The 14,649-nt window shown below is 43.9% G+C and overlaps 1 protein-coding gene across 3 annotated transcripts in view; it reads left to right on the top strand.

Moving 5' to 3' along the window:
- The window catches only part of B3GLCT (beta 3-glucosyltransferase), a 196,331-nt gene that overhangs the window by 22,757 nt on the left and 158,925 nt on the right, over positions 1-14,649 (top strand). For all 3 annotated transcript variants that reach the window (XM_029602651.1, XM_029602652.1, XM_029602653.1), the window contains exons 3-4: positions 2,220-2,259; positions 10,504-10,613. In XM_029602651.1, coding sequence (XP_029458511.1) covers positions 2,220-2,259; positions 10,504-10,613 — 150 coding nt within the window. The remainder of the gene's footprint in view (positions 1-2,219; positions 2,260-10,503; positions 10,614-14,649) is intronic.

Genomic DNA, 14,649 nt, shown 5'->3' on the forward strand with positions numbered 1-14,649 from the left:
ATAAGAGCAGATTTTCACAGCAGAGAGTCTGGACTCCGGAGAATGGGTATTGTTGGATGAGGCGTTTCAGCTGATGGTGGATCGCTGGAGCCTTCCCTTTCTAGACCTGCTGGCGACTTCTTGCAATACGAAAGTTCATCGATTCTTCAGACGCAGGGTATCGATGCTCTTCTGCAGGCCTGGCTGCAAGACAAGCTGCTGTATGTCTTTCTCCCATGGCCCATGTTGGGCAGAATAGTTCGGAAGGTTGAAGACCACAGGGGAATGGTGGCACTAGATTGGCCCAGGAGACCATGGAATGGAGATTTGCGAAGACTCCTGGTAGACACCCCCCTCCATCTTCCACCGCACAGGAATCTGTTGCAAGCAGGGGCCTGTCCTTCACGAAGATGCAACTCGGTTTTGTCTTATGGTATGGCCCTTGAGAGGGCTCACCTGTTGAAGCATGGATATTTTGCTGCCGTGATTGCCATCTTGCTTCGAGCGCAAAAGTTCTCCACTTCCTTAGCCTATGTGCAGATTTGTTGTGTGTTTGAGGCTTGGTGTGAAGATTGAGGTTCAGTTAAGATCCTGCTCATTTTGGAATTCTTGCAGGATGGGTTGAATAAAGGATTGGTCCTTAATTCTTTACCTGTTTCAGGGTTCAGGTGAATGGTGAATCCTTGTTGTCTTATCCTGATGTGGCCCGCTTCTTGAGGGGAGTGAAACATCTTCGTCCTCCCCTATGTTACTGGTTCCTTTGTGGAGTCTTAATCTGGTGTTGGATTTCTTGGTGGGTCCTACATTTTGGCTACTAAGGGGCCTTTCATTGCAGCTACTGACCTTGAAAACATTTTTTCTTGCGGCAGTATGTTCTGTGCATCAGATTTCTGAGCTGCAGGCCTTGTCTTGCTGGGAGCCATTCCTTCGGGTGATTCCAGAAGTGATACAGCTGCGTACTCTTCCTTAATTTTTGCCTAAGGCGGTCTTGGATTTTCACTTGAATCAAGCCATTTCCTTGCCATCCTTGGATAAAGAAAGAGATGCTGAGGAATATTGTCTGTTGTGTTCCTTGGATGTCAAGAGACATGTCGAGAGGTATCTGGAGGTTTCTAAATTTTTCTGAAAGACGGATCGTCTGTTTGTCCTTCATGGTGGAGGAAAACAGGGCAAATTAGCTTCGTGGGCTTCAATAGCTTGCTGGATTAAGGAGGTGGTCACAGCTGCATATGTGGCTGCTGAAAAGCCATTGCCTACTCAGGTTAGGGCTCATTCCACTAGGGCTCAGGCAGTGTCATGGGTGGAGCTTATATTGTTGTCTCCTGTCGACATTTGCAGAGCTGCGATTTGGTCCTCCTTTTACACCTTTTCCAAGTACTATCGTCTAGATGTGCAGGTCCGGGAGGACACAGACTTTGACCGAGGGCAGCCTCCCACCCTATTCGGGAGTAGCATAGGTACATCCCACTGGTCCTGAATCCATCTGTCTACATGGCTTCTGAATCATTGTGTTATGGTGGTCTTGTGTGCTTATGTGTTCCAGAGGATTACTGGTAAGTGCTCATCCAGTCCCTAGACTAGTATTCATACATTCTTGCCTGAGTTTAGTGTTTCTTGTTGGTTGAGTGCAGACATGGTTTTTAATCATGTTTTTTGCTAGTCTGTCCACAGTTGCTTTTGAAGAGAATACTGGCAGGCTGATGTCACTGCAGGAGTATGTATACTGTGATGTCAGTTTGCTCTCTCTCCATTTGCTGGTAGAGGTGCATAACCAATTGGTCTCGAATCCATCTGTCTACATTAAGGAAAACAAAATTATCAGATAAGTAGTAATTTCTCCTTTCAGGTTCTCCTGCCTTCTCCCACCCTGTTATTTAAAATCCTTTTTCCCCACTCCAAGGAAAGAACAATAATTTATTTTTATTTTCTAAATCTGTTTATATAGATTGTAAAACTTTTATTTTATTCTATTTTTACACAGGTACTATTTCCTATGTGTGTCTGCAAAGTGTTGCTTACATTATATTGTATTAAGTTATGTTTTTTTTAATACTCTGTATGTATTTTGTAACCTGCTGAGATCTGTGGATTGGCAGACTATACATTTTATAAATACATAAACCTAATTACAGTATAGCAATGTTTTATTTTCCTTTTTCTTATTTCTTATGATTACATTGTAATTCTGCTAGGGCTAATGGAGTAAAATATTTAATCTCTGTGCTGTTTTTCTATCACAGGAGTACCAAAAAAATGGAACATCAAGTCAAACCAATATAGGTAAGCAAACATTTACAGACTAATATGCTAATAGCTTAAATTTTTTGTAGTGGCTTGTGAACATTTAATCTATATCATCATCTCTGACATTTCTAAGACCAAGAAATAAATCATTCTGGCCAGCAGAAGGAAACAAGCCAAATTCATATAAATAAATTCAGTAACATGACTCATCACATTAGATATACATGGCTGTATCCTGCCCTCTGTCTCCCAGCAGAAAGGGGGCGCTGCTTACACAGTAGAAGAAAATGGAAAAGAGAGTGTATAGAAAGACTAAATGAATTCTTTGCTTCTATGTTTACTAATGAGGATATTGGGGAGATACCGGTTCCAGAGATGATTTTCAAGGATGATGATTCATATGAACTGAACCAAATCACTGTGAACCTGGAAGATGCACAATCAGATTGACAAGCTAAAGAATAGCAAATCACCTGGAGCTGATAGTATACACCCCAGGGTTCTAAAAGAACTAAAAAATGAAATTTCAGCTCTCTTAGTTAAAATGTGTAACCTATCATTAAAATCATCTATTGTACCTGAAGACTGGAGGGTGGCCAGTGAAACCCCAATATTTAAAAAGGGCTCCAGGGGTGATCCAGGAAACTATAGACCAGTGAGCCTGACTTCAGTGCTGGGAAAAATAGTGGAAACAATTCTAAAGATCAAAATTACAGAGCATATAGAAAGATATGGTTTAATGGAACACTCCAAGGCAAGTCTTGCCTCACAAATCTGCTTCATTTTTTGGACGGGGTTAATAAACGTGGATAAAGGTGAGCTAGTAGATGTAGTGTATTTGGATTTTCAGAAGGCATTTGACAAAGTTCCTGATGAGAGGCTTCTAAGGAAACTAAAAAGTCATAGGATAGGAGGCGATTTCCTTTTGTGGATTACAAACTGGTTGAAAGACAGGAAACAGAATAGGATTAAATGGCCAGTTTTCTCAGTGGAAAAGGGTAAACAGTGGAGTGCCTCAGGGATCTGTATTTGAACTGGTGCTTTTCAATACATTTATAAATGATCTGGAAAGGAATATGACAAGTGATGTAATTAAATTTGCAGATGATACAAAATTATTCAGAGTAGTTAAATCACAAGTGGATTGTAATAAATTGCAGAAAGAACTTGCGAGACTGGAAGACTAGGCATCCAGATGGCAGATGGAATTTAATGTGACCAAGTGCAAAGTGATGCATATAGGGAAAAATAATCCATGCTGTAGTTACACGATATTAGGTTCCATATTAGGAGCTACCACCCAGGAAAAAGATCTAGGCATCATAGTGGATAATGCATTGAAATCGAGAGCTCAGTGTGCTGCAGCAGTCACAAAAGCAAACAGAATTTTAGGAATTATTAGGAAGGGAATGGTTAATAAAACAGAAAATGTCATAATGCCTCTGTATCGCTCCATGGTGAGACTGCACCTTGAGTACTGTGTACAGTTCTGGTCGCCGCATCTCAAAAAAGATATAGTTGCAATGAAGAAGGCATAGAGAAGGGCGACCAAAATGATAAAGGGGATGGAACAGCTCCCCTATGAGGAAAGGCTAAAGAGGTTAGGGCTGTTCAGCTTGGAGAAGAGCCTGCTGAGCAGGGATACAATAGAGGTCTTTAAAATCATGGGAGGTCTAGAACGGATAAATGTGAATCAGTTATTTACTCTTTAGGATAATAGAAGGACTAGGGAGCATTCCATGAAGTTTGCAAGAGGCACATTTAAAACTAATTGGAAAAAATTCTTTTTCACTCAACGCACAATAAAGCTCTGGAATTTGTTGCCAGAGGATGTGGTTAGTGTAGCTGGGTTTAAAAAAGATTTGGCTAAGTTCATGGAGGAGAAGTCCATTACCTGCTATTAATCAAGTTGTCTTAGGCTTAGAGAATAGCCACTGCTATTACTGGCATCATTAGCATGGGATCTAGTTAGTGTTTGGGTACTTGCCAGGTACTTGTAGCCTGGATTGGCCACTGTTGGAAACAGGATGCTGGGCTTGATGGACCATTGGTCTGACCCAGTATGGCAATTTCTTATGTTCGTTCTTAAATGCAGCTTGTTTGAGAGTTGCTGAATATGGCCTTGCTTATAGGTCACTGAATGTGGAATTTGTTCTTTAGCATGTCAGTGCAGAGATGAGGGTTGAGAGAGGATCAAATGAGGGTGTTGCTTAAATGAGGAAATAGGGGTGTGAGAGGGTCAAGCAGAGGATGTGGTGGTTGAGAATGAGAGGATGGGTGAAAGAGAGTGGATCAGGAAGGACGGGGTTTGACAGAGGATGGAGGATTGAAGAAGGATCGGATGTTGGTCTGATAGTGTGGGATGGCATTGAGAGAGAAGAAGGAGGTTAAAGAGGATTGAGTGTGCAGGAGGTTTGAGAGAACGAGGATAAGGGAATGAGAAAATTGGGTGGGTGGTGTTTGGTTGAAATAGAAAATATAGGAGTGTTACTGAACTTTTTATCCAAAAAAAAAAGCACTAGATAGTGGAAATCAAAACTATGATAGAATTTAAATATACTTGTAACAGACAGAGTGCAGTGGTAAGGGTAAGTGAGGGGTAGCCGAAGAAATGAGGGCAGGGGATTGAGTGCTTGCTTAGTGATATGATACTTTGGGTGCTCAAGGGGAGAATACAGACCAGTGGGCAGAGAGCAGTTTTACAGCTGCATCTAGTGTAACCTGTCACTGACCCAGCGGCTTACACTGTGGCCTGTTCTCAGTACCTCTCTGTCCCGGTCCCAGCCTCGTGTCTTGCAGTCCCCTGTGGCCTTCCAGCATGGCCCCCCCGTATCCTGGCTCTGCCAGGCATCCTGTAACTGATTAGGGACATGTCCAGGAAATATCAAGCTTTATAGGACCTGAAGACAGGAAGGTCCTGTGGTGCAGCTTGATGATATAAATACTGACTAAATATTGAAGGAAGCCCAATTCACCTCACACTTGCTTGAACAACAGGTTCTGTTATCCTGAACTGGAATATTTGCTTCCTACCATGCCTGTTTTTTTTTCTTTGGCCTGTACTGTTCTGACCTTGCTCTGCTTGCTGCCTGCCTCGACCTTGGCTTAGTATGCCTTTTTGTGAACAGACTTAGCGTTCCCCGACTCTTGCCTGCCTAACTACTCGCTTCCTCGGTTCTGCACATGAATGTCTTCCATCAGCTGCCACCTGTCAGAGCCAGATCTGCTTGCGGATCAGTCAACGCCAATCTGACAGTGGTCCAAAGGGTTCACACCTCAGCCTGTGACAGGCCTGAAAGGCCCTGAGGACTGCCTCATTACATTGGGCTTCCAGGTAAAACCTGCACAGAGTAGCTGTAGTTTCAACTCTAACATTAATTGGCGTGGAGTAGCTGGATGTTTGAGACATCATCATCACTAGTTTTGATGGCTCTGTGGATTAATACAAAACTTGATGGTAAGACATGGGAGGGAACCTGGGTGTTGAATTAAACATAGGTTTAATAAAAACCAAAGAGGAAGATGACGAGGCCTAGGACAGCCTACAGTGAAGGTCAACACTTTAATAGAATTTAAAAATATTTGAGAAAGATATAAAGAGCAGTGATAGGGACAGGTTGAGAGGTTGAGCAAAAGACATGGGGCGGGGGGGGGAGAGGATGAGCTGGTACTGGTTAAACAGGGGAATTTATCTATATAAATAAAAATGTTAAATAGTTTGGACAAAATCGCTAATCTCAGAAACCACTGAACCGATTGCTTTCAAATTTGGACACAACCTTAATTTCGCATACAGGAAGGTTCTTCTGTACTTACATTACAGATATGTCACACCTGTGACAGGTAAAATAGGTTTAACATTTTTTTCCAGAAAACAGTGACATCTGCTGGATGTAAGCGCCATCTGTTACACCTTTCACTAACACACGCTACACTAATCATTTCGCCAGTCCAGGTCCACGTTTCACTTCCATTTTAACACATTCGCGCACTTTTTTCGCCGGAAGATAACTATTTCCTTTACAGATAAAATACACCCACCACCCTCCTCACGCCCCCAACACACATGCCAAATTGATTTACTTTCCACAGCCTCCCAACACACACAAAACCACCCTCCTCACACCCCCCATACACATGCCAAATTTATTTACTTCCCAGGCCCTCACAACACACACAAAACCTGACAGACGTCCGGGTGGCTCCAGCGGGGGGCCAGGACCGGTCCGGGACACATCTCTTGCACTATGGTCGTCGGCTGCCAGCAATCAACATGGTGCCGACGGCCCTTTCCCTTACTATGCCACTTGGGGACACCAATGGCAGCAGTAGCCCATGTGACATAGTAAGGGCGAGGGCCCCTCGGTGCCATTTTCAGGACTGGCAGCCAAGGGGGCCCTTACTATGGGGGTCATTTTCCAAGGAGTTACCACGGGAGATAAATTCGCAAATCGCGCTAACAGCCGTTAAAGCGATTTGCGAATGCAAATTTGTCATTTGGTATTCAGGGGGTGGAGTTAGGGCGGAGCATATGTAAAGCGGGAAACAGTTATCGTGTGCCGCGAAACAGCCGCAGTGTTAGCGCAGCTCCTATCGTGGCTAATAGCTACAACCCTTTCCTTCACGTTACATTGTGCGCTAGAGGCCAGTAAAGGGTTATCGTGGTCCACGACAATTCCGGACAGCCTGATTCAGTATCCAGCATGCTGAGAGAGAGAGCCTTGCTATAATGTCTACTCCCTAGACAGGTATTTGTATCCCTATGAGAGGCCCACCTAGTAACTCGAGGTGGGGATTAGGTAAGAGTGTAGGGGGTTGGGGCCACTTTCACATTCAACGTGAGACGTACGAACAGAACAGTGGTCTCTTGTGAAGATTTGAAGGCCTTCGGAGTGAGGAAACTCACTCCAAGAAGAGATTTGGGCAATGTTCTCTCCACCTAGCTTGATGGACACTCTACCTGGGCAACAACGAATATCAGTATATAAAAACTTTTAAATAAATAAATAAATCGATTAAATAGATCCCATTTTGAAATTATCCCAAGAAAACTAGCCCCAAATAGTTATGCTTACTAAGCTGTGTGGTAGTTTTCCCAAGAAAACTTCATGCATACTTTTCAAAATGCCAAAGTATACTTATAAATTCCAACCCCTCTCCAACTCTGCCCCCGGGAACGCATCTGCTCGTTGTGCATAAAGTTACATGTGTAGTGGGGCAGGGCAGCAAATTTCGAAAACACTGCCCTACTCCCCCAGGAATGATTGGCTTTGAAAATTTACCCTCTTAGATGGCAGCTTTAAAACGGGTTTGCTGGCGCCCATCTTCATGTGTACATGGCCACGTGGCCAGATGCACTACAATTTTATATCCTGCATGCAAGTACGCACACATGTTATAAAATAGGCTGGGCATGTGTATGTGTGCCCCTAATTTTAAGCTTGTACACGCACAGCGGGGAAATGCCGGCCTTGAGACATGCATGTGAGAGAATTTTATAACAGGCGCGCATCCAGGACTTGATCAGTTTCGCCAGTTTGTCCATCAGTTTGCCCAGTCTACATCTAGGTTCTCAAGAACCCACTAATTCTTTAGCGTGCACTTCCCCCAGTTATCCCAGACCCCCTCAATCACGTCATATGTGGCTAGAAGTTGTTTTATACTGACGTACACCTCAGTTATAGCAGAAGTAAAGTTGAACTGTAATGGACCCTGTCACGCACCCGTGTGTGTACACCGATACACGCATATCTATTGGCCTCGCCCTGGAATGCCCATGTCCTGCCCACATTCCGCCCCTTTTTTTCCCCAAGGTGATAGATTTGCACATCTGAATTTGTACGTCTGTATTGGCCAGTTTATAAAATTGGGTGGACACGCGCATGTGCTAGATGCATGTGTATCTCCTAGTTCTGGTGTGTGTATTGTTTTGAAAAGTCACCTTTTAATGTACAACAGTGTTCATGAAAACTGGATTGTCCTGTTGCTTACGGTATATGGGAGTAAATAATGGAGTTTTTTTTGTATTTACCCAGTGTCCTGATGGTGGTTGGTACACAAATAGCTTAGACCTTTCTTTTTGATATGTACAAGTTTTATAAGTAGACTTTATGCAAATACTGTTATAGTCAGAAAATAATAAGTTCTCAGTATTTTGCAAAATAAAATTTATGTGGCTTCAGAAAGTCTCAATGCTTTACCTGTTACGCCTGGGCTGAGTTCAGGGGTAGTGAACACCACCCAAAGGGGTGGCTCCAGGTGGAGAGAGACAGGGATGGCTGGAAACCGTGGCTGGGTCAGGGCAGACAGCAAGAAGCAGTGTCTGGGTCTAGGCTGGGTCAGGGCAGGCGGCAGAGCAAGGCAGGTCAGAAGGCCCGTAGGCCACACACACACAGAAGGCCCGTAGGCCACACACCTGTAAGCGGGGCAAGGCAGGTCAGAAGGCCCGTAGGCCACACACACACACAGAAGGCCCGTAGGCCACACACCGTAAGCGGGGCAAGGCAGGTCAGTAGGCCCGTAGGCCACACACACACACAGAAGGCCCGTAGGCCACACACCGTAAGCGGGTCAAGGCAGGTCAGTAGGCCCGTAGGCCACACACACACACAGAAGGCCCGTAGGCCACACACCGCAAGCGGGGCAGAGAGCCCGTAGGCCAAACACACACAGACAATAGAGCAGAGGGCCCGTAGGACCGCATGTACAGTAAGCAAGGCAGGGCAGGGCAGAAGGTCCGAAGACCATACACAGCACAAGATAGAAGGCCCGAAGGCCGCGCAGGGCAAGACAAGACAAGGTAGAAGGCCCGAAGGCCGCGCAAGGCAAGGCAAGGCAAGGCCCGAAGGCCGCGCAAGGCAAGGCAAGGCAAGACCGAAGGCCCGAAGGCCACCAAGACTAGGCTAGACAAGGCAAGACAGAAGGCCCGAAGGCCGCGCAAGGCAAGGCAAGACAGAAGGCCCGAAGGCCGCGCAAGGCAAGGCAAGACAGAAGGCCCAAAGGCTGCGCAAGGCAAGGCAAGACAGAAGGCCCAAAGGCCGCGCAAGGCAAGGCAAGACAGAAGGCCCGAAGGCCGCGCAAGGCAAGGCAAGACAGAAGGCCCGAAGGCCGCGCAAGGCAAGGCAAGACAGAAGGCCCGAAGGCCGCGCAAGGCAAGGCAAGACAGAAGGCCCGAAGGCCGGGCAAGGCAAGACAAGACAGAAGGCCCAAAGGCCACGCAAGGCAAGGCAAGACAGAAGGCCCGAAGGCCACGCAAGGCAAGGCAAGGCAGAAGGCCCAAAGGCCACACAAGGCAAGGCAAGGCAGAAGGCCCGGAGGCCTCGCAAGGCAAGGCAAGACAGAAGGCCCGAAGGCCGCGCAAGGCAAGGCAAGGAAAGGCCCGAAGGCCACGCAAGGCAAGGAAAGGCCCGAAGGCAGGGCAAGGCAAGGTAGAAGGCCCGAAGACAAGGTAGAAGGCCCGAAGGCCACGCAAGGCAGGCTAGAGCAGGGAGCCCAGGTGAGCTCGATGCCGAAGCACCGAGGCAACTGTCAGGCAGGGTTATAAGGGCACACCCAGAGCATAGAGTGGACAGAGGAGATGGACTGGGCCTGTCAGGAAAGCCAGCTCTAGAGGGACCCCTGGTGGTGAGGCGGTTGCACAGCAGCCACAGCCGTAACATTACCTGTCATATCAATATAATGTTTCTTTAATGGGAAACATTAACTGGCATAACGAAGGTGTGATGAGTAACATTTTCATTCACACTATATGACCTCCCTTGCCTATCACCACCTGCTTAATTTGTTTTATCTGTCCCATTATCTTTCTGTTTGTGTAAATTTTGTACAGAATCCTAAATAACTGTCAATAGACTTGACCCGAGTCTGCTATGCTGCTAGCCAGAGCTAAACAGCATGGGTTTTGTTTTTTTTTCTTTTTTAGATTTTTCTTTCTAAATGCAGTGGGACTTCCAAGTATTTCTTTTCCTTGGGATAGAAAAATACAGACACTCTCTAGTAGTTTACAACTCTGAATTGAACCCTCCAATTTGTGGGGAGCTATTAATTTTCCTTTTGAATGAAGGTCTCCAGATAAGCTCTTACAAACCTTAAAGTGTTACAGATGCATATTTCTTATTTATGTATGCATGAATGCATTATTCATTGAATAAAATAGTCTGAGTAATTAGATGTTCTATTTCTTGTCTTTAAATATTACTTTGCTTGTCTTTAAATAATACATTAGTGAAGGATCAATATATTTTTGTTGTCTTAATGAGCTAATTTCTGTTTTGATTACAGAATTAAAAGAAATTGTATTTGTCATCCAAAGTCAAAATAATTCTTTTCACAAAAAGATAGCCAAACAACTGGAACAAAATATTTTGAAACAAGCTTCAGGTCTAGGCAAGGTATGTGAAGACATCTGACCTATATCTATTACATGGATAATACTCTGCTTCAATAGTATTTCTTTTTTTCTTTCTTTCTTTTTTTTTTTTTTTAGAATATCTTTCTTAGGCACTCGACAATATATGGAGAGAAAACTGGCCCTGCATACATGCACTTTTCAGCCTGCTCAAACCCAGCTCATTTTAACATACAAAATACCTGTGTATGCTGTCTTTGAATTTTGACCAGCTTTGCATATAAAAGTAAACTTATATGGAGTTAAAGTATTTATTTTAGTAGCATGCCTACTGTTCATGGACGTTTGTTGAAAATGAAATGTATATGTGTAGTTAAAAAAAAACAAAACAACTCCTGAAATGCCCACTTTTCTATGGCCCAGAGTATGAGAGCTATGAAAGTATGTGCCTACTTCCGCTTATTGTTATTTGTACAATGCTACCAGTTTAACAGTTCAGGGAACATGTAGACAGGAGGGGTAGTTTTGCTGCTTGAAACTTCTCTGTAAATCTTAGTTGGGAAGTTTATTTTATGTATTAAAATCTTTTGTTTATCACCTTTGCAGTCAATAGTTCTGAACTTGAAATGCCAAATGTTCACCTTTCGGCTACTGATGGTGTAGGGACAGGGCAGACAGGGGCCAATAGAGGGGCCCCGGCATTGGTGACTTTCTCGGCATTGTGGGAGGAAGTACCTAGGAAGAAGATTCGGCATCGGACATATATTGATATATTTCAATTGTTGGAAGGTCGTAGAGGAAGGAAGAAGGAGAAAAAGAAGAAAGGTGGCGTTGAGCGTTTCTCAGGAACTCAAAAAATGGTTGCGTGCCGTATTCTGAATTGGATCCAATCTTTTCTTCGTTTTGCAAGTGTTGAGATCATCATGATTCACAGTTTGAGCCTTTATTGGCTTATGCTGATGCAATGTTGGCTGCTAGCAGAAAGTATGAGGGCTGGTCTTGGCTTCTTTTCCACGGAGCCACGTGTCTTACTAGAGTTTATTTATTTATTTTTATTTATTTATTTAGATTTATATTCTGCTTTTCGCAGTTTTTCAGCGCTTCAAAGTGGATTACATTCAGGTACTGTAGGTTTTGTGGTGAAAGTAGCCCCTTTTCTTTTTCAATAACGTGTTTTTCGTGTTTTTCTACCTCATATTCATCGAGGGATCCTTCGATGTCCTCCCCTTATCATCTTAAATAAGTATTTGATGTTTGGGTAAGTTTCTTTTCATTTGTCAATCCCCTGGGGTGGTTGATGCCAGCCAGCTATCGATGGCTGCTGCCATCGATTTCAATTTAGTGTTCCTTTTATTTTGCGACGCCATGTCCTCTATGAGATTTAAGTGATGCCCCAAGTGTACAAGGACTATGTCTATCACAGATCCTCATGACAGATGAGTCCTCTGCCTAGGGGCATCGATTGACATCCGGAGTCTAAACAGATGCGCCAGGATGACCTCAAAAGGACATCAGAGAAGATGGAGCTACTTTTCAGATCGGGCAAGCTCAAGTCATCGACATTGGCATTGAGGGCATCGACATTGAAAGACCTTGGAGTAGCACCGATGGCCATTGAGTCCTCAACATTGGCAGGGCCATTGGTTCTGTCGACTTTGAAGGCTGATAGGGGAGCCGGAGACAGGCACTCGCCTAGCTCCTCTGGGTGAAGATGCTGGTGTGTCGTCATCAGCCTCGGCGCTAGAGAGAGACCAATCTGAGCATTGAGGGAATCCGAAGAACCATTGGCATTGGTCCCCGTCAATGAACGGTGCCAGGCACAGGGATGCACCAGCAGAAGCTGTGGTGCCCCCGAAGTGACCTCATGTTGGCAAACCCCTCTACGATGCCCAGGGTTTCGCCACAGCCTCCATCGATCCAGATGTCTACCATCAATCCTCTTCTCGGGTCCAAAGAGGATGTGACCAATTCTCCTGGCTCCCATTTAGTCTTGGCATTGGTGATGTTTGAGGAGGAGCTTGAGAAGTGCATGCAAGTGGCCATGGAACAGGCAGTGTGGAGTCTTGCCTTTGGGGCACCGACGATACTGGAGCTTGCACTGACCTACCTTGAGCCCCTGCTTGATTCTCTACATTTGCTCATCAGCGTGCTACTGACATAGCTTGTGTCGGTGCCTGGGGTGGCATTGATGTCCATGGGGCATCAAAGGCTCCACTAGCTGAACCGATGGTAATTTTCAATTTCTTGGAGTATCTAGCTCACTTTTCTGAAATCAGTACAGAACTGAAGGGTGCCATCTGGTGTAAGAATCTATACAGTAGGGAGCATCAGGTATTCTCTGACTCTTAAATGACCCCCATCTGTAGTATGGTTTTTACTTCACGGGACACTGTGGCTTTCCTTTTTGCTTTAGTAATTAGATAGCACTGTCTGACAACGACTTTAGCGTTAGTTTAGATGATGTATTTATTTCTATTCTCCCTCGTATTTCAGAAAAGATGTCTTGCATGACTCTGATCAACTGATCTATTTCTGCCTGCTGACGCCTTGAGAGGAGATGTTCCCACAGTGCTCCCTGGTTGTACTGTAGGCTAAGGGTCAAACTCATCTTCCACTTAATTGGTTATTACATTGCACTTTCATATGTTCCTTCCCTTTAATAGGTTTATGTAATATGTTTGAATTATTTTTAGTTTGCCATTCTGATGTACTTTATAATTTATGGCATTAATTTTTTCTAAAATTTTATACGACCCTTGTCTCCTAGCCATTAGCTTATGCTGTGAGGAAGGTAACAGAACCAAGTACCTTATCCCCAGCCTCAAAGGAATAAATCCATTGTTCTTCAGTTATACACTGACTTGGACTGCTAGAACAGTGTGCATAGTCTTTAGCACCTTCCATTCCATTATCTCAAGCCTTTCCTACATTTCTTAAACATATTTACCACATTTTTCTAAGGATTATGTTATTCGCATAGTTCTTTAGCAATATCTAGTATACCTCTAGTTCTCCACCCATTTACAAGTTCAAGTGGGGAGAACCCAGTGGAGTTTTGGGGAACCTCCCAGATGGTGCAGAAGATATAGGGTAACAATGTTTCCATTGATCAACAAATTTCCTCAGTATCTGTTTTAGTGCTTTATTAAAATGTTCTATCAAACCATTGGTTTGGGGGTGGCGGACTGTGGTACTTAGCCTTCACTTTCAAAGGAGCACAGATCTGCTTCATTATTCTGGATATAAAAGGAGTGCATTGATCCATTAAGATCTCATTTGGCATTGACATTCTTAAAAATATCTCTACAAGGGTCCCTGCCATAGTCTGGGACCTCATGTTCTCAAGGGAATTGGCCTCTGGGTATTTAGCCTAGGGGTTTTTAATCACATAGGCATTTTCTGATTGATGGCTGCCCTGATATATGTTCATCTTTTTTTTTGCACTGAATAGCTATGTACCTAGTGGAGTTCCCTTTAGAGGTGGTATAATGATTTATAAGCTAGGTTGATTTGCTATCCTGTGTTTATTTTATTATGATTGTGTGTTTTTATATAATTATCTATGTTTCCCCTTGTAACTGTAGGGTCTAAAGTTAGCTAGATAAAACGTATTCCAGCTAACTTATCCAGCTAATTAGCGACTTATTCGGTAATATTCAGACACATAGCCATGCTGCTGAATATCCCTTGTAAGTTATCCAGATAATTATTATCTGGCTAACTTACTTAATGAATATTTCTGAATATCTACCCCTAGGAATTTAATACATTCTATAAAAATTTGTTGAAGCATCTAAAACTGTTCATGTGGCAGCCTTTTCTATAATTTCTCTGCTGCAGTTTCTCTGTTATAGTTCTAGACTCTTTTCAATAGATACATTTTCTAAATATTATAGTTGTAATATAGGTAGCCAGGACATACACTTCTCCCAGCATCTTCCCTTTTACAAAGATCAACACAATAAATACACAGACACCTGAGTGGAATCAAATAGGCCACAGCATTATTACCATGGACAACCAGGTGCCCGAGCCCAACAGTAGCAAGAAATAACTAACCCACAGTGAACATCCACCAC

Source organism: Rhinatrema bivittatum, chromosome 5 (genome assembly GCF_901001135.1).
Source record: "Rhinatrema bivittatum chromosome 5, aRhiBiv1.1, whole genome shotgun sequence".
NCBI lineage: Eukaryota > Metazoa > Chordata > Amphibia > Gymnophiona > Rhinatrematidae > Rhinatrema > Rhinatrema bivittatum.